We start from the raw sequence: 20,655 nt of genomic DNA, 5'->3' as shown, positions 1-20,655 counted from the left end.
GTAGTCTGGGCACTTGGTTTCTAAAAGGTTCACCATCACTGACCTAAGAGGTTTGAGTGAAGCATCTCTAATGACCCTTTCCTTTCTAAGGTTATATGAGATAAAAGTGTTAATTTCAAAACATTATATATTTAGTGGTTCTTAGCATGACAAGCACTAGAAGTTTCATATAAAATAATGATGTGAACTTCCTCCACTGACAGATAATCCCTTCATCCAATGTCAGGCAATCTTTGCCCTCCACTCTCGTCTTTTAAAAGCTTCCTTTTATATAGTGTCTTACCCCAATAGAATGTAAATTCTTTGAGGAAAAGGTTTGTTTGTTGAAGAGTTTTTTGATTCTATTTGTATTTCTAGTGCTTAGGATAGTATCTGGCTTAATAAATGCATCTTGATTTGATAGACTACAGTTACCCAACACTAGTCAACAGTGGGGAAAAGACAGCCAAAAGTGGCAAAGTTCATGGAAATACTCTTAAGTAACCTTGTCTTCAAATCATACTCCTTTCACCAGCCCTATATTCCCACTTTCCATCTCAACCCAATAGAACTTAATACTATAGGAGCATGAAATGCTTTAATAAGAGTAGAAAACATTAAGTCAAATAATAATCTCTTCTTGTCACAGAATACTGAACTTCCCTTGACCACTAGAATATGGAATACCAGAACAACCTAATTCCCTTCACTAACATAGTACAAAAATAAAGGAGTAGTTCTTTTTATGAGTATATATGTATAATCTCCATCAAATTTCTTGTCTTCTGATGGAGAAGATAAGGGTGGTAAATGGAAGAAGGGAATTTAGAAGAAGAATTTTTTAAAATTAAAATAAAAAATTGTTATTACATATAATCGGAAAATAGTTTTTTTATAAAAAATAAAGCAGAAAGCATTTAGGAAAATTCTACAGATGCTCAAAAAGAACAAATATTTTTTATATAAAAGACTGATCAAGAATTCAGTAGATAATTTTTAACATATAGAATAATGAAATAAGCCTCCCAAGACTTATTTATTATCAAAAAAGTTGAGTGAGAATAGCCTTCAATAGTCTTTGAGATCACAGGATCTCAATGGTTCCTCTTTTACCACACCACCTTCACACACCATCTGTAAAACCAGCTCAACAGCCCTGTTCAGTTAGCACATGGACACCAATGTAGTTTCATATCACTATCAGCCACACCCAAACCATTTTTTCCAAAAGTAAGTGCTCTAACAATCTTAGTTCTATAAAAATGCCAGAAGTGATATGGTATAACTAAAGCCAGAGAAAATTGCATAAGTTAGAAAGTTCCCAAAAGAAAAATAGGTAATAATACATTTAGTCAGTATTAGAAAATCTATTACTTAAAAGGCTTTTCCATAAATGAATGAATGAATAAGTATTTAAAAACTTACAATGTTCTTAAGCATCATGGATACTAACAGAAAAGACAATTTTTCCTCCCTTCTTCACCTATGCAGAGCAGGGCTCTGGCTGACCCCAAAAAATGAAGCAAAATCCAGTCTCCAAAAAAGAAAGAAACATATCATTTGGATATTGGTTAAAAAGGTTTCCAAGTACATAGTCCCTCCAAAAATCATTTTCTATCAGTCACACACAAGTTTAACTGTAATAGGTCATTTAAAGAAAACTGTATTCAGAATACAAGATCTCAGATTGGCTAATAGTAGAATGAAATAAGAATATTGGTACTCCCAAGTAATTAATATTCTCATTTTCTCCTTCCTGGACTTGGCAGGATGTAGAAACAATCATTATAAATGAAAGGTCAGGATAGGTGCTGAACAGATGGGAGTTTCCATGCATCTCTTTCTGTACACGGGGAGTAAAACTAGCTGAGTCGTTCAAACATTTTTTTTTAATCCAAGAAATACAAAGAGAAGTTAAAGGTACAAAACTCCATGAATTGTAAAGCTCTTTATCCATATACAGCTTAGAGAACAAAAATAATTCACATAAAAAAGCAGATACAAGAACTATTTATTGTACAGTAGGACACTAGGACATTCATCCTCACCTAGATCACTGATATCCATAAATATATTAGGATCACTATTGCTTCAGTTTATTTATCTTTAAGACAGAGTTACTAAGGCTTATATAATTAATCCCTTGCAAAGCATTTAAGATCTCTAGGAAAAGACTGTATACACTTCAAGTCTATTCAAGAAAGCAGAAAAGAGAATGACTGGTTTAATTTTAATTACTTTGTGATGCAGGCAAGTAAATTGTTTGGTTTTGCTAGAATCATGGATTACACCAAGGAAAACTATAGAACAAGAAGTCTTCCTCTAGCAGTTGTTACTCTGCCAAGAAACAAAAGTCAATTGCATATTGTGTGTGTGTCCTACAACAGAAACAAAATAACACTTCACAGTATGAGAAACAAACAGCTCTAGGTCACAGATCTAATTCTCTTAAAATAAACTCTGCCTGAGATAAAACAGAATAACCTGTACTTTTATTTCTGCTCTTAAAAATACTATTAACTTCCCCAGAAAGTAGGTTTTGCTTCTGACAAATAACTTTCATAATATATAAAAGTATGGAAATCATATTCTAAAAACCATGAAGAGAACTGACAATACTTGGGATCTCAAAATCACCAAGGCAGACAAGTTGCAAGAATTAATGTGGATTTAAATATTTCCAATAAATGAATATATTTAACAAACATTGCTCACCATATGACTACTCCCCTGACAAACACTTATCCTACATGGCAGGGCAAGGAAGAATATAACCAGTGCAGAATTTTATTTTTTTATTTGTTTGTTGATTTGAATAGATAGACAGATAGAGAGACAGATGCTTTAATCAGTTTTTTACTTAATTGTTTTTGTTCACACACACACACACACACACACACACACACACACACACACACACACACACACACACACACGCGCGCGCGCGCGCGCACACAAAAGGATTTAATCTGGAGGTGGGAATGGGAAAAAATGACTCATGAAGAAAAAAGGCAGGATATGACCTCTTATAAAAAGTATTCTCTTTTAAAAGGGGAAAATATACTTAGCAGAACTATACCACCCCTCTCCTTAACCAGTGAAGTATTAGGGAGGTCTTCTCACTACCAACATAGAAACCAATTTGCATTCATTAAGATGATTTTAAAATTGCCTCTTTCTTCTATTTACATCAATTCATCTCTTGCTAAAGACAAAAAGACATTTGTAGGAAGGAACCTATCAAAGGAAATCTCTCAATTAACTGAGGGGATAAAATAAGGAAGGGATTTCTAAGTAGCTTTAAAGGCTAGATGAGGTCCAAATACCTGCCAATGAGACAAAGCCTACTAAAATATACCAACAACTTTATGACCTACAAGACTGGGCTGGCAAAGTTCTCAGACCATAACAACCTCTGATGAGATTGTAAATGATCTCCTCCTCATGAAAAGTTCAAAATGAAAAGTTATTCTTTACAAAATGCCAGCTGAATATCCTCTCCTTCCCAGCCTATTCACTAATAGTGAAGATCCTACCCAATTTCTAAGTCCTGCTTACCAAGTGCTCTCGCAACTGCCAGGAAAGGGATCTGGTCAATAATTGTACTTCTTCGAACAGGGCCATTATGAGTAAGTCGAGGTCGTTTCCAAACAACACGGTTAACTCCAGATTTGTTGATCACACTAAAAAAAGAAAAAAGTAAAACAAAGTTGACTGAACTATTACAGATAATACCGTATTATCATGAAGGCCAAGAAAATAGAATGTTTAAAAAAGAAGGTATAGGACTTTATCAAAACTGAAGAAAACTGGAATAACCTCCAGGAACTGATGCAGAGTTAAAGGAGCAGAACCAGGAGAACATTGTACACAGAGACACTGTGGCACAATCAATTGTAATGGACTTCTCCACTAGCAGCAATGCAAGGATCAAGGACAATTCAGAAGGACTTATGAGAAAGAATGCTATCTACAGTCAGAGGAAGAACTGTGGGAATAAAAACAAGAAAAACAACAATATGATTGGAGATCTCAATGATCATACTAGTGCAAATATTAATGGTATAGAAATGGGTCTTGATCAATGACATATGTAAAACCCAGAAGAATTGCACAGCGACTACAAGAAGGGGGTTGGGGGAGGGCAGGGAAAGAACATGAATCTTGTGACAATGGAAAAAGATACTAAATTAATTAAATTTTTAAAAATTTTAATTTAAAAAAAAAAAGCAGTTTCAAATCTTAAAAATCCCCAATATCTAATGGTCTAAGTTCCAGATTCAGATTTCTTCATAAAATATCTTAAATGTTGCTTCATATACTACCAAAAAAAAAAAACCTGAAGAAATTCAGAGATCGAAGCCTAAGAAAAGCCAACTAAATGTTAGAATTAGGAAGTCACTGTGACTTTCATAAGTATAATTCTGCAGTTGTAGTATAAAGTTATGAGCCGAAGACAGATTTCAATGAGTTAGTGGGAGAGAGGGAGTTAGTGGGGAAAAAAATTAATTCTAAAAGTAAAAGGAAGACAAAATATAGAATAATAGAAAACAAAAGGGTTAATGTTTTTCCAATATAGAAAAAATAATTTTTAGTTTTATTCTGAACTTTGAAAAAGAGCTGTATTTATGAGAAACTGCATATCTATTATGTATAGCTTGCATCTGTAAGTACATAACATTCAATCTTCAAGGTTTTCCTATCTACTTTCTGACCTGTCTTCTGTTCTATTCTTTTTATTTCCTAAAGCTTCAATGAACTTTTGCCCTTTTTTGCCACTCCAACACATTCTCCCCTCTAGTTTCCCCCAAATAAAGTAGGAAGAGAACTTTGTACCAAATATAAGTAGCCAAGCACACACACATAAAAATCCCAAACTGCTTATGTCCACAAGACTCAGCATCTTAAATCTAATTTATATTATATTAGGAAATGGACAGAATGTTTTTTACCATTTATTGGTCCTCTGAAATTATTCTTGGCCACAATGAACTACACAATACAGTTCTTAAGTTCTTCAAAGTTGTTTTTAAATACATAAAATAAAATGCACAGGATTACAAAGGATCACTTATTGAAATTCAGAAATCAAAATATAATTTTAAAGTTCAAAGACCCCAGGTTCAAAACCTCTGCTTAAGGTATTCAAGGTAGTAGTGGTAATTGCTGAGTCAAAGTTTAATGACTTTTAGAACATGGTTCCAAATTGCTTTCCAAGATGACCGGACTAATTTATAGTACCACCAAAAATGAGTTAATGTGCCTATTTTTCACTCAGTCCCATCATATTATCTTCCTCCTTCATCATCTTTGCAAATCTGTGCATTGTAAAGTATACACTTAGAATTGCTTTAATATGTATTTCTCTGATGATTAAGTCACTTGGAAGATTTTTTCATGACGTTTTTGGATAGCTTGAATTCTTCCTGTTCATATTCTTTGATCTCTTTACTGGGAAATTTATGAGTCCTCATTAAAAATTTGAATCAGTTTCTTATTTATCTTGAATATAAGACTTATATCAGAAAATTTTGCTGTGAAAGACTTCCAAATTATGTTTCACTTCCAGCTTCATAAGTCATCCAAAAAAAGCATTTATATAATAAAAATTATCAAATTTTCTCTCTCTGATCCTTTCTATCTTATTTTGGCTATGAACACTAACCCTATCCATATTTTTAAAAAGCATTTACTTCCTTACTCCTCTAACTTATTACTTTTTATAATTATATCACATAACCATTTAATCTAGATATATGATATGAGACAAAGATCTTTACCTGATTTCTGCCAGAATGCTTTCTAGTTTTGCTAGCAATTTTTGTTAAATAGCAAGTCCTTACCATAGTAATGAAAGTATCTTTAGATTTATCAAAAGATATGGTTACAGCATTTCCTTCTGTATATTGTATACTTACTCTATTTGTTGTGTATCTATTCTAATGAGGGACCTCTTTTTAAAAAAATAACAGTTTTAATTACTGTGAATTTTTTTCTAAATCAGGGAACACACAGAAAGAAATAAACAATATAACAAGGTCCCACAAAAGTTAGAAGATAAGAACAAAAGAATAAGTTAAAGAATTAATCCTGATAAGAAATAAAGAATGAGAAAAAATGCTATTTACCTCTAGAGAAAGAACTGTGGGAGTAGAAATTCATTAGAAAACATGATTTATCATTTGTTTATATGGGCATATGATTTGAAGTTTTGGTTTTAAAAATGTCAAAAGTGGAAATCTAGAGATCCCCAGTTTATTTAGTTGGGAAATAGAAACCCCAGGTTTTGACCTAGTCACAGGAGTTTCCCCCTGAGGGAAGGTCCCACTTCGCCAGACAATAGACATCCACTTCAGCTTTGGCGCAGTAGTAGCGCACATCAGTCTCACAAGCTGAAGGTCCTGAGTTCGATCCTCAGAAGGAAGGTGTAATATACTGGGAAAGGCTTCTGGAGACAAAAAGAGTTACTTGACTTTGGAGTGGGTCTAACTCCCACCTGAAGTGGATGTCTATTGTCTGGCGAAGTGAGACCTTCCCTCAGAGGGAAACTCTCCTGTGACAAGGTCAAAACCTGGGGTGGGTTTCTACCTCCCAACTAAATAAACTGGGGATCTCTAGATTTCCACGTTGACAAAAGAGAACTCTATTACAAAAATTAATAATATGGAAACAGCTGTTGAGTGACAGACTATATGTAACCCAGTGGTATTGCATGTCAGCATAATAAAGATGTCAAGCTTAATGACTTCAACCAATCTTTATAAAGGTAGTCAGTCTGCAGAAGCAAAGGACAAGACCAATGTCTGGGTTTTCTGACATTTGGAAGCTTTTAAGGCTGTTCTTACAAGTAATTAACAATCAATTTTAACAATGATTCTACTCATAGGGTTAGAACAGAATACTTTAAAGATATCATGATCTCAAAGGCAAGGTCATTCATCTGCCAGTGTTACTTCCTTCTGTGTCAATTTCCTTATCAGCAAAGCAGATCTACCAGTGATTTGATTAAATTTTAAAAAATATTTGTGTTCCAGGAGACAGCTAGATGGCTCAGTGGATAGAGAGCCATGATGGTAAATCTAAGTCACCTGCTAGAGTTCCTTAATAGAAAGCCAGGAGGACTGGGGTGAAGCTATTCCCCTCCCCTTCTCCAATCACCTGAGGACATTCCTTACTTCCCCCACCCCTCTGCCCAGCATCCCAATGGAAGCACTTGCTCCCTCCGGTCTGGGATGAAGTGTGGAGGGGCGGGGGATACCTCACATGCTGCATGAGGGTGTGGCCCAAAGGGCAAACTGTTGAGTCTGTGGTGGGGTTGGAAAAGAACTAGGTTTGAGGGGAGCAGAGCTCACAGCATGGCACAGAGCACAGGAGCCACTCTCCTCCCCTTCTCCACACACAACTCTCATTCCCGCCCCTCTGCCTAGCAGCTCAATGGGAATACTACCTCCATCCCCTCTCTGGAGTAAGGGGGGTAGGGGGACTTACGGAATGAGGGGGGACAGAGCATGGCGCAGTCAGGGAGAGGGGGGCCAACCCAGCATTCTAAAAGGTTCACCATCACCGATAGTGAGCCAGACCTGAAGATGAAAGGTCCTGGGTTCAAATGTGACCTCAGACATTTCCTACTTGTGAGACCCTATGCAAGTTCTTAAACCCATTGCGTAGCCCTTACTGCCTTAGAACCAAATACACAGTATTGATTCTAAGATGGAAGGCAAGGGTTAAAAAAAAAATAGATGCAAAATATAGAAAAGGCCTAGAGATAAGATTTGGTGACTGAAAAGAGCTATAAAAAGGGACTTTTATACACATTTAGGGTTTATGCATATGCTCTCCAAAATAAGTTAGGTATATTCCAAAGGTAAAGATACTAAATTAATTTACCATTAAGCCTCTCTTGCTTCTAACCACACCAAAACGATCAGTGCTAAAATATTATCTCCCTCCTAGAATCCAGAAAAACATTTGAGTCTATTGTTTTGGATATAGCCACTCACTTATAAATATATAAGCAAGTCAGAAGCCAATGAAAAAATTTGTATCCAAAACAATAAATGCTGGTGCTTTTTCACTACTACTTCCCTACTGCATGTTAAATGATTGTCAAAAGGGAAGAGGAAGGTTGACAGCTCAATGGATAGAGTATGTGAAGATTGGATTTGGCTCTCCCGACTGTAACAATGAAGGTATTCAGCTCTTCCCTGATTGTGAAGATTTAAATTGTAACTCAGGACTATTTTTCTATTTTAATCCCCATAAGTGTAAATGCCCTACTTAAAAGTTAAGTATGGAGACCTGCCTATTTTCCAATTCAATCATAAAAAGTGCAAATATTCCACTTAGTCATGAAGTGGGAGATCTGTGACCGACATGTGTGATAAGGGGTAATGAATCAGAATCTATTAACTGCCTTCTGGGTAGTCCTAGAACAGAGCATCAACTATGATTGGTAGATGTAGAATGAGGGGAAGGCACAGGAAGTGAAGCAAAAGAAAATATTTTTAAAAGGGGCTGTCACTTCCTGTGAGACTCAGTTCTTCATTTTTGGAAGTAGAGATAAGGATTCTTGAAGTGGAGTCCAACTTGGGACTTCCATTTCTGCTGGAGTGTAATTCTTCATGCTTTCGAGTTGAGGCTGGTGAAGAGAGGCAGAAGAATCTGCTGACTGGACTGACACTTGGGTGAGTGAAAGGATGATTCTAAACTGCTGGATTTTTCTGAAGAGACTTCCCCACATCCTGGGCTATATAAGGGCCAAGGCCTATCCAGTTGAGGGCTAAACTCCCCTGCCTAGTTTTGAGCCAGGGGCTGGAGAAAAATTGCTTAGTGCTGAGGCTAGACATCTTACCTTATCCTCTCTCTGATTTCTTGCTTCACTCTTTCTACATTTTGTAAATAAATTATAAATAAAATCTTTGGAATTAATTAAATTCCTGGCGACCAAACTCTTAAATAATCAAGTCCAACCCTTTAAAAATTAACCCTTTTCCCCCCTTACAAGTGCCAGGCTTCAGTTCAAATCTGGCCTCAGACAAATCCTAGCTGTGTGACCCTGGGCAAGACAATTAACCCCAATGCCTAGCCCCTATCACTATTTTGCCTAAGAACCAGTATCAATTCTAAGACAGAAGGTAAGAGTTTGGGAAAAATTGCCAATGGAAGACTTCAATAAATACTACAAGGGGCCAACCAAGTCTGTGTGATTTAAAAAATTATGGAAAGGGTACTAATGAAGTATATTTAATAAACTGTATATTTTTAATTCAGCAAAACATCATTTATTAAAAACTCAATGTGTGCAAAGTGCTTGACTGGGAGATGAGAGTACAAAGACCAAAAATCCCAATCATTGATCACCTTTAAGGACTTTTCACTATGCCAAAGACTTCATGGGCTACATATGGCCCAGAGTCTTCCCAGCCATAGCCCTGTCCTTGAGGACCTGTCTGCCCAGTTCCCAGGCCCCCAAGCCAAGGAGCCACCAACCACAGCTTTCAGGGTAGAGAACCCTGGGCCCCTTCCAATCACTACTGTAACCACGCCTTTATCAGTCACAATTTGTGACCCCAGCTTCCCCAAGCCTTTCCTGATCACAAACTAGAGCCACATAAGGCCCAGCCAAAACAAACAAACAAAAAAACAACAAAACAAAAAAAATCCTTCATTTCTCTTACTAATTAAGACAGTTGTTGAGTATGGTCAGTTTCACCAGAGTACTACCTTTTATCTGCTATATTTCCATTGTAATCACCTAACTACAAGCCCTCATTACCATCTGATTGAACAATTACAATGATCTCCCTAATAGGTCTTGTTACCTACACTTCATTGAAGGATATGTAAAGGAAATAAGTATTTAAGTGCCTACTATTCACCAAACATCTTATAAATATTATCCCATTGGATCTTCAAAGCCACCCTGGGAAGTAGATATTATTTTCCTCATTTTACAGTTAAGAAAACAGTGGCAAGGGGCAGCTGGGTGGCTCAGTGGATTGAGTCAGGCCTAGAGACAGAAAGTCCTAGGTTCAAATCTGGCTTGGACACTTCCCAGCTGTGTGACCCTGTGCAAGTCACTTAACCCCCCCATTGCCTAGCCCTTACCACTCTTCTGCCTTGGAACCAATACATAGTATTGGACTCCAAGATGGAAGGTAAGGGTTTTTATTTAAAAAAAAAAGAAAAGAAAAGAAAACAGAGGCAGACAGAGGCTAACTGATTTGCCCTGGAACACAGCTAATAAGTATCTAAGGCCAGATTTAAAAACATAGATATTTCACACTCCAGGCTCAGTGCTCTATCCATTGAGCCCCTGGCTGCCTAGGGCCTAGAACTGTGATTTCAATAGTATAAGGAAATTTCCTCCACCAAGGAATAGTATAAGGAATTTCCTCCTCTAAAGCTTAAGAGCTCTACAACTTATATTCAATTCAAATCTGCTGCCTATAATACTGAGAGGTTAAGTGACTTGCCCAAGGTCAGTGTATGAAGAAGTCAGCTCTCCATCCTCTATAGCAGGCTGGCAGGTTCCAGTGCCCAGAGGGCAAATTCAAGGTGTTTGTGACATACCACCCCACCCTCTCCAATTACCAGAGAGAGCAGAGGTAGGAAGTGCTTGCTTTGGGCTGCTAGACAGAGGGAGGGGGCATGCAAAAAAATGTCCCTGGGTGCTGGGAAGAGGGAGAACAGAGCAGCAGCCCCATGCTGGCTGGGCATACATGCCAATACTTCACCAACACTGCTCTATAGAATGCTGCCTCTCCTCCCCATACTGCTGACAACATATTCTCCTATGAACAGATGTGGTTATGTTATATCTCTTGAGTAAATATCTTCAGTACCAACTGAGAATTCAATTAAAATGCCTCTGCCTGGTGCATTCAAAGCTCCCATAAAAATATGCTGCTCTATCATTCTAGCTTTACATTATCTTGTCCTGCTTCCTCCATTCCACAGAAACTACAATGCTCTGGGTCATCTGAACATGCATCAGTACCTCCATGCCTTGGGTCATGCCTGAAATACTTTCATTCCCTTCTGTTGTTGAAGCCACATTCATCCTTTAAAGCCAACTTAAATGCCATATAAAAAACATTCCTTGATTATGCTACTTATAAATAACATCCTCCCTCAGATGTCATAAGGCACTTTAATAGCTTCCTAATGCAATTATCATACAATAGTGCATTAAAGCTGTATTGGTACATTATTCTCAACTAGACTGTAAGTTCTTTGAAGGCAGCATAGTATAGATGTAGTACTGAGTCCACTTTGAACCCAGATAAGCAGAATAACTTTGAAAGTTATGAGCTGACCTTATTACAAATAACTTTTAAAATTATGCGAGTAGTACATAATAAGAGACCTGCAGTATCATTTACTATTCTTTTCTAGTCTACTAGATATACACAAATGCTCACTTTATTTGCTTTATGTTAGTTAAGTTCAGAATAAAAATTGATTTTTTAAAAATTCTACTTCAAATACATAAGTTTTCATTACAGTGGCATCTTAGGTTAATTTGCAAGGCTATTACCAAGCTTTACTGTTTACCTTCTCCAAAATAGGGTAAAATCAAATGTTGAAGGGACAAATGAATAATTTATGGCTTTAACAATTACTTAACAAATATAATGGAGTAGGGCAACTAGGTGGCTCAGTGGATTGAGAGCCAAGTCTGGAGATGAGAGGTCCTGGGCTCAACTCTGGCATCAGACATTTCTAACCTGTATAATCCTGGACAAATCATTTAACCTGCCTAGCCTTTTCTACTCTTCTGCCTTAGAATCATAAGATGGAAGATAAGGGTTTAAATAATATTAATAAAACAATGGAGCATTTCATCCAAGGATATTTTCCCTGCTAAAAATATGACTATCTAGGAGATTAAATTCTACCAAAATGTTCTTTCAAAAACCTTTCTCTTCTACCATCCTATCCTTATGGTTAAACACCACCAGATGACAATTCTTGGACTATCAATCATCAGGAATTTTGTCCATTTAAACTCTGAAAGAAAAAAGGTAAGGAATAGCATCAATCAAGAAGTATAAAACTAAAGTACTCAACCAATATAGTTAATTGTGCCAAGCTAAACTTAGACAAAACTTGGACCTTTTGGGCTACAAAAAGACTATACTAAATGAAAAGAATATTGACATGAGATACTACTTTCAGACATTCAGTTAGAAGGAACAGAAGAAAAGGAAGCAATAACAGCAGAATCTGGCTTCAGTAGGCAAAAGAAAAAATATATCTAAAGGTTGGTATTGAGTTAATCCTCCCTCTCACCTTGAACTGAACCCTGCCTCATTTTGGAACCCCAAACTCCAAGGCTATTATGCAACCTTTAATGAGTTGAGGGAGTAGGAATAGCAATTTGTAACTGAAAGTCTTTCAGGTTGGTATTATTATTTGCTAGTCTAATGCAATGCTAATAGTAGAAATGAAAAAAGATAATCCATTTCTAGAGTAACTTTAAAAAGGAAAGTAAAAAAATGAAAGCATTATGATTTTAAATCAGAGAGAAGCAATGAAAGTAAAAACTAGGCAAGATATCCAAGTATGCAAAATCATCCAAAGGATATTAGTCAAAAATGAAAATGAAAGAAAGACAACAAAAAATTCTGCAAAATCATCTCAACAAACTAATTTTCATCAAGAACAGTGGAACTGCTTGAGGGAGAAGGAAGAAAAGGTCAATATGAATTGCAAAATGTCAGAAAAAAAATTATCAAAAATTGTTTCTACATGTAATTTTTTAAAAAGTTTTAAATTTTAAAAAAGAAAAAGAATAATGGAAACATTACACTTGGCCTTTAATAGATATCAAAAGGCTCATAGAGGAAGGAGAAATGGCACTTATAGATGGGAAAAGGAGGTGGATTAGTCCAAATGTATATGAAAAATCTATGCCAAAGACAAAAGAATTGTGAGAGCACTAAGGGATAAATAAACAAGATTTCCAAAGGAAGTGAAGATATCAAACTTTTTTTTTTAATTATTGGATCTTATTAATACCTTACACATACACAAAAAGGGTCAAGTGAACATAAAAAAACTATAAACCTATCTACCTACTTTTCCAACTATATAAAAATTTTAAGAGTTACTCATTTATATATAAATTGAGGAACCACTCAATAAGACTCTTATTAGGGAACAAGCAGGCTTCTCATTCAACAATGGACCAAGAAGCTAGGTGTCTCAGTAAATAGAAAGCCAGACATAGAGATAGGAAATCTTGGGTTCAAATACAGCTAAGTCACTTCTTAGCTGTGGGACCCTGGGGATTACTTAACCCCAGTTCCTTAGCCATTACTGCTCTTCTGCCTTGGAACTAATACTTAGTATCAATTCTAAGACAGAAACTAAGGGTTTAAAAAAATTTTAATGGGCCAAATTTCTCCATCTTGCAATTGCCTGAAAGGTGTAGGGAATATAAGATATCACTGCATAAATTGTTTGTTGATTATCAAAAATCAACAGGGCAGCTGGGTAGCTCAGTGGATTGAGAGTCAGGCCTAGAGACGGGAGGTCCTAGGTTCAAATTTGGCCTCAGACACTTCCCGGCTGTGTGACCCTGGGCAAGTCACTTAACCCCCATTGCCTAGCCCTTACCACTCTTCTGCCTTGGATCCAATATACAGTATTGACTCCAAGACGGAAGGTAGGGGTTAAAAAAAAAATCAACAAACGATCAATTGTTAGGACAAAATGCCATCTTCTAGGCTCTTTTATAGCAAAATGTTTCCCTCTATACATCAACATCATTCCTTGGAAAATGTAATAGAAATCATAACATTCAATGACCCTCTGATAATAAGCATCAAATAAAAGACATAAAACAGGGAGCTACTTATCATTCCCTCACTAAAAGTATATGTTACTGCAATGGAAGAGAAGTAAAGTAGTACAGAGTCCAATTTGAAGAAGGCTTCCTTAAGGCTGGTGAATTCCTCCAGATGCCATTTTCTGTAGATTTGACATTATATTGAATCTATCATGCTCCAAGTCACTTCTTCTGGAAGGGAGCTGTTTAACAACTCAAAGGAACTTGGTCTGTCTATTCACAGTTTAAGTGAATGAAGTCAATCCGTCCAGATTTCACTATGCATTTGAATAGACATCCCATAGATCTCATCCAGTAGTATATCTGGGACAGAAAATATAAGCAGGAAACAAGCTCAGCTCAAAGTTGAAAGGGAAAGCAGTCTGGATTGCTTTCAGAAGATTTCAAAGCTCTTTTACCAAGTCTAAACTTTCCATGAAAGCAAACACCCATTTTTCCAATACTACCATTTTCTAAGCATTGCTATATGGCAGCAAGAAGCAGAATTCTACAGCTTCTAAAAAATTAAATGAATATCACACAGAGGGTAATGGAGAGAGAGGCATGATAGATTTAAGTAGGATGCAATGTATATCAGTAGGAACTATAAAGAATAAAGGAATAAAAGGAATTTCAAGGAATTGTATGACAAGAAAGGTTCTATAGGTCATGTGGCAAGAGGGAATTACAATTAGACAACCAGAGAACTCCTCAGATATAATTATAACAACTAACATTTATATAGTCATATGACTATATGTTAACTAGTTTTATAAATAATATCTCATTTGATCCTCACAACCACCCTGGGAGGTAGATGTTATCATTATCCCCATTTTACAGGTAAGGATACTGAAGCAAACAAGAGTTGAAGTGATTTGCCCAGGATCACACAGGAAATAACTATCTGAGGCCAAATTTTAATGCAAGTCTTCCTAACTCCAGGCATGATGTTGTATACTGCACTACAATGTGGGAAGAAAGCCAAGGAATGCCTCCAACTTTAAAAAGAGAAATATACTAAGGATGCGTATAGACAAATACACATCCTGTATACAACTAAGACATTTGAAATTGTTTCCTTACTAAAAGGACAGTAAGACAGAAAAAGAAAAAAAAACCAAAACTTAATATACTACCTCCCACCAAGTCCTTCGATTCTTTCTCTTTCTTTAGGAAGTTCAGGTTTGTGGTCCTGTGTCACTTCCACAGCTCTGACAAAATCATCCTTTGAGTCATCCTGAACTCCAAGGACCACTCCTGAGTCTCCTACATGAGCTACATACATCTTTGTGCCTCGGATGATAACCACACTTGCAGTTGTGCCCGATGTGCTGGGGAGGCCAGTCATAGTCTTAGGCCATTCTGCTGTAATGAGAAATGAAATGTAGGTTTTATTCTTATATGTTTCAACACAAACTTAAAAAAATATTAGCAAATACTATACTACTACCATGCTAACACTTAATCACAACACAAAGCAACCATCAGATATTCAAATGAGATAGGTTAATATTGATCATAGTAGATAAGTATTCATCAAAAATATATTTATCTAGTTCATTTCTCCATTAGTTCAATTGGAATAAAGTCACTCAATTTTATCACTATTATTTCTGCAAAATTCTTTTGGTTTTAGATATTTAAAGACTCATCTGTGTTAAATTGCCTATTTCTGACAGTTGGAGAGATCATTTATTGGTTCCAATTCAATGTTAACTTTATAGAAAGCTGATTTATTCAGCATCTACAACATAAGACAAACCAGAAACTTAACAACAAAGGAAAAATCACATAAATGAAGAAATGAGTCATAACTGAAAGATATCACAATACAATACCAAATACAAAGATTTAACTATTTTAAATTCAAAGAATTAAAGAAACTCAAATGTTAACAATGTCTTAACAGGATGAAGTTGGAACCACTGATAACATAAGTAAAACAGATTTCAACCAAAAGCTTTGATGGTATTTATTGGATAGTTAAAGAATATGTAGAAAGAAAAAAAAGAGTTGACTTTGAAATGTTAACCCTTCATTTTTATAAATAAATACTGCTCAATGGAGACAATCTTGCCTTTTACCAAAAGACATTAGAAATAGCTTCTTTACTAGCTTATTTACTTATTTACAATTTTAAAAATATAATCAAATAAAAGCAGAGCATAGATGCATTCTCACAAACTTAAAACATCATCAAAGGAGAATATAACTCAAAAGAGAAATTATAGGTTAGGCAGAAGATAAATGAACCATATCCTTGTTCACCAACTTCTCTTTCATACTAAAGCCTATTAAGCCTTAACAGTACAATCTGTTAATCTGAGTCTCTATTTGGATAACTAGCTTTGTGGCCTTCAACAAATCTTTTAATTTCTATGAGTCTCAGGTCCATCATCTACAAAATGCATTGAAAGGAAGGAAAAGGGCTGGACTAAATTAACTCTAAGGTTCTTTCCAGCTCTGTATCTGAGGTCAAAAAACAAATTTACTCTCCTTTTCATTTTTATTATGATCCCAAATTAAGTCTGCCAATAGATACTACAGCATTAACTTAATAAAACTTCCCTAAACTAAATTCTGTTTTGGAAAAGTAATACTTCATTTTCCTCTAACCCTTTATCATGATACTTATATGAACATAATGCTTTTTTAAAATAAAGGTCACAAAAGTGGTAGAAGTCATATTTTACCATCCTAGATACTTCACTCCATCCCTATCTTCTTTTTCCCCCCATCTTCTTTGAAAGCATATTGGACAATGGAAAAAACTCTGGATTTTTCAAAATCGTATCAATTTTAGATAAAACATACCATCTAGTTAGACAGAAAATTAAGAAATACTGCTCACATAAGTGGAGGCCCAAATTAATTAATCAATATCTAACATATGGACAAGGGATTAAAATGAAAAGGCTTATTAATGATAAAAAGAAAAAGATATACTGAAATTTGTCATAATGCATCCGATTATATAAATCCTATAATATGTTCCATCCCTCAACTTGTAAACAAAAAGTCATTTTCCTTTTCTTTTGGATAAATTAATTTCTCCTTTCATCCATTTGGGGAATATGATACTTGGAAGAGTGTAAAGAGAAAAAAATTTGCAATTAGTTATACTAAACCATGAAGTTCTCAGAAATACAGCTAGACATCTCTTAAGGAACATGAGATATACTAGAGGGTTTATACACCAAGGAACCTGTTAATGAAATTATCTGTAGCAATATTTGTAATTTTTAAATTGAGAATAAATTTCATATCCAGTTAAAATTTAAGATATCAGCATCACTGGACCATGAGGAACAACAGAAAACAAACTGAAGGAAATCTTCACATAATATGAAATGATCAAACTAGAAACAAAAGATTATTACAATTATGTAAAGTATAACTTTAAATGGCAACAAAACTCTAATCAAAAACACTAGGCAACACTGACTCGAACTTAGAAAACATACACCAGGCCTCTTCTCTATTAAACAGAAGGCTAATAAAAAAGAATAAGCCTGTATGTACCACCATTCGAAATCACATAATGGCATCCTATTTTACTTAACCATTCTCACAACCTTACAATGGAATTGTAGTAATTTTTATGTTAGTAATTTGTATGATAGCTGGAAAGAAAATCTATTAATAAAATTTAAGTATGGGATACATTTTTTAAAAAATATTTTATTTACTAAATTTTATCTTCTCAAGTAGTTAGGAGGTTTCTTCTAATATTACATACCAAATACACCTCTTTAGTATCAAGCCTTCCATATTTTGTTATGTACTAATAAAGAACAAAACCATTTAGGTGAATAAGGCTTATTTTATCCAAAGTTTGGGGATAAAAGTCTGTAGTTGTGGTATAAAATACATTTTTTTATTTGTCCCAAATGAGCTTAGAAACATTCATGAATAAATATAATAAAATCTCTTCTAGAAATGCTTATAAACAAAGGCCTATTCCATGATAGCAATAGTGCTTCTAAGCAAAGTACCTTAGTCAATAAGGTTGTTTTTATTTAAACACTAAACTTGTCAGGATTCCCCTAAATACACAGTAATACTAAATAATGTCTCAATCCCTTTTCATCTTGTTACCTGTCTGTAGTCTCTGTAGACTGTACAAAAGATACAACACTGTGAAACACTTCCAGAACTTACTGCGTTACTTTCAACTCTTTTCTTCATAGTCAAAAACAACAAAAATATATAAAGGGGCTTCTGGGATTAGTTGGGAAATCGTTCTATCAACAGCTGACTATAGACAGTCCATGACTCAAACAATTCTAGGCAGAAAGTCAGGCAGATGGAAGATCGATTTGGGGAGGAGTCTAGTTCATAGGCACAATTTGCTATACAAGTATTTTTAAAAATACCTCATATTTGGCTAATTAAGTATGCTCCTCAAAAAAATGTTAAAAAGATCTGCACAAAACTAACATATCTATATAAGTAAGGTACATGAGTAGAAATTAAGCAGTTTAATTCCCCTGACCTTACATTTTGTTTTGCAGGAGCTTGCCACTATGTGGAAATTCCCTCCTTCTTCCCCATCCTCATCTGAGTTTCCAGCCTACTAGTGAGAGAAGCCAAAAGACTCACTGGGTGAGCCCATTGCCACACAGCTAGTATCACAGGCAGATTTGAATGTAGGTTTTCTAGACCAAGTTTCTTGCATTTGGGAACAGCTCAAAATGTAACCTCAACTATATGCTCCTTTTGCGGGAGCGCTGTTGCTTGGATTCCAAAACCAAATTTTGCTAGCATTTTCTAAAAATACCCAATTAGATCTATTTCTGCTGACAATTACTACACAATTATTTAGATTGCAATTCTTAAAACTAAGATTCCTAAAGGAATTCTAGACAGCAATTGGTAATGATATTCAAAATATTCTGCAGTCCTTTATCACAGAATTTCCTCAGTCTCTTAGTTAAGTATTAGAGATGTTTAACCTGGGAGTTAGATATGTAATATATAACACTACATATATATTATATACGTGTATATATAATAGCTGCCTTAGAGAGGGCTGAAGGAATGAATGTCACATCAAAGGAGTTGGAGTTGTTCTGCCCAGATCCCAAGGGGCAGAATCAGGAGCTCAAAAACAAAACTAATCTAAGCTTCAAAGAGGCAGATTTAGACTCTAGGAATGGAAAAACTTCCTACAACTGGGAACTACTTATTCCAAAGCCAAAGTGATCACCTTGGGAGGTCTTTGACAAAAGACATGTAGGGCCACTTGTCTGGCAAGCTGCAGGAAGAATTCTTTTTCGGGTATGAATTGGGTTTAGATGGCTTCTGAAGTTCCAACTCTGTGATGTGCGAACACCTCATTCTACAATTCTGAAGCCTACTTTGCAACTCCACTCCCGAATGTCAAGAACAGTTTTACAGAACACACACCAAAAGTGTACTTCGGCAGAAGAGCGCAGTGCGCCTGGTCCTCTGGAGAGCAGCACGCAAAGGGAATGACGGAGACACATTCAAATGGAACAAGTCCCCATTACAGACTTGGGGAACGGGGGAGGCAGGAACAGAAGGCAGGACGACCAGGTTATTTCGTCTTTCAAACAAAACTAGGCGCCCAGTTTTAAATGGTCTGTTCTCACTTCGGGAATGGAGGCTAGGAGTGGGAAGGGGCGCAACGCAAGGACAGAGGGACCAGACTCCAGGCAGGAAGGCGGGAAAACGGGAAAGCTGCCCGCGCGTGGGGTAGGGGACCCGGTCACAGTCAGAGTCACTCACCCAGTTTCTTCCACATGGCCAGGTGACAGGCAAGGAAGCCCTTACGGATGGCGGCGCACACCTCGGCCGGCTCTGCGGAGCCGAATCCCTTCTGCTTCTTGATGAAGCCCCACAGGTGCTCTCGGGCGAACTGGGCCGCTTCCCGCCCGCCGTGTCCGTCGCACACAGCGAAGAAGGCCACTGAGGAGCGGCGGCGGCGCCGTAGGCAGCTGCGGCCCGCGGCTGGCGACGAGGCCCGGGCGCCGCCAGCAGGCTCGCGGGATCCTTCCCGGGACGCCGCCGAGGGGCCCTCGCCCCCGGGGCCCGTCTCGTCCCCGGGGAGTGGCGGCGACTGCCCCAGCGAGGACTCGTCCTCGACCGGCGGCTCTGGCTCCACCACGATCTGGGTCACGTCCTCCATGTACTTCCTCCCGCCCTGATCGGAGAAGACGCTCACCCCGAGCGAGTAGAGTCCCGCCATGGCCGGCTGGCCGGGACCCTGCCGGCCCCACACAGCCCGCCCGCCGAGCCCAGCCCCGCGAGGTCCTGGTAGCGCGCTCGCCGGCCGCCAACTATTGTTTATCTTCGACGACGACGAGCGGGGGGAGGGGAGAGCGGAGAGGAGAAGGCGGGGGAGGGGGCGGGCCCGGAACAGGGCTTGGAAGGAAGGGGGGGGGAGGGCGCGTGGGGTCGAGACTTGTCCACGGGAGCTGAACGTTGAGCTGAGGTAACAACGATCCCTCGGCGCGCCTTGGAGTCGCGCATGCGCAACACCCTTCCGTCCACTATACCCTGCCCGCCCCGCCCTACTTACTCATATCCGTCATTCCCCTTAGCTGTCGTCACTCTCCCCTCCGACTCTTTACCTCGACTTCGGACCAATCCCGAAACGAGGCAGAGCCACCCATTTCCCTCCCACCACCAACAAACCTATTCGCCCCCACCTCCCTGTTATTTATTCCCCTTCCCCAACCCCGTACCTCTTCCTGTAGGCTAGAGGAAATCTCGCGAGAATAGCGTTTGTTCGTCCTTTCCCCGGCTGGGCATGTTCTAACTCGGTGGAGGTCGAGTCTCTGACTAGTGTGTGGTTTTTTCTTCGTTTTGGTCCC

General features: G+C 37.5%; 1 protein-coding gene across 2 annotated transcripts in view; it reads right to left on the bottom strand.

The window, feature by feature from the left end:
* Nucleotides 1-20,318, bottom strand: part of PPM1D (protein phosphatase, Mg2+/Mn2+ dependent 1D) — a 51,122-nt gene extending 30,804 nt beyond the window's left edge. Inside the window, exons 1-3 of one of the 2 annotated variants that reach the window (XM_007481753.3) lie at nucleotides 19,568-20,318; nucleotides 14,953-15,178; nucleotides 3,538-3,662 (exon numbers count right to left, since the gene is read on the bottom strand). In XM_007481753.3, coding sequence (XP_007481815.1) covers nucleotides 3,538-3,662; nucleotides 14,953-15,178; nucleotides 19,568-20,027 — 811 coding nt within the window. In that variant the 5' untranslated portion in view covers nucleotides 20,028-20,318. Of the gene's footprint in view, nucleotides 1-3,537; nucleotides 3,663-14,952; nucleotides 15,182-19,567 lie in introns of both variants that reach the window. The other variant, XM_001362074.5, reaches the window with a different exon arrangement.
* Nucleotides 20,319-20,655: the final 337 nt, after the last annotated feature.

Source organism: Monodelphis domestica, chromosome 2, assembly GCF_027887165.1.
Source record: "Monodelphis domestica isolate mMonDom1 chromosome 2, mMonDom1.pri, whole genome shotgun sequence".
Taxonomy (NCBI): Eukaryota; Metazoa; Chordata; class Mammalia; order Didelphimorphia; family Didelphidae; genus Monodelphis; species Monodelphis domestica.
Note: the sequence above shows the minus strand (reverse complement) of the source record. Positions and strands in the feature narration are given on the sequence as shown.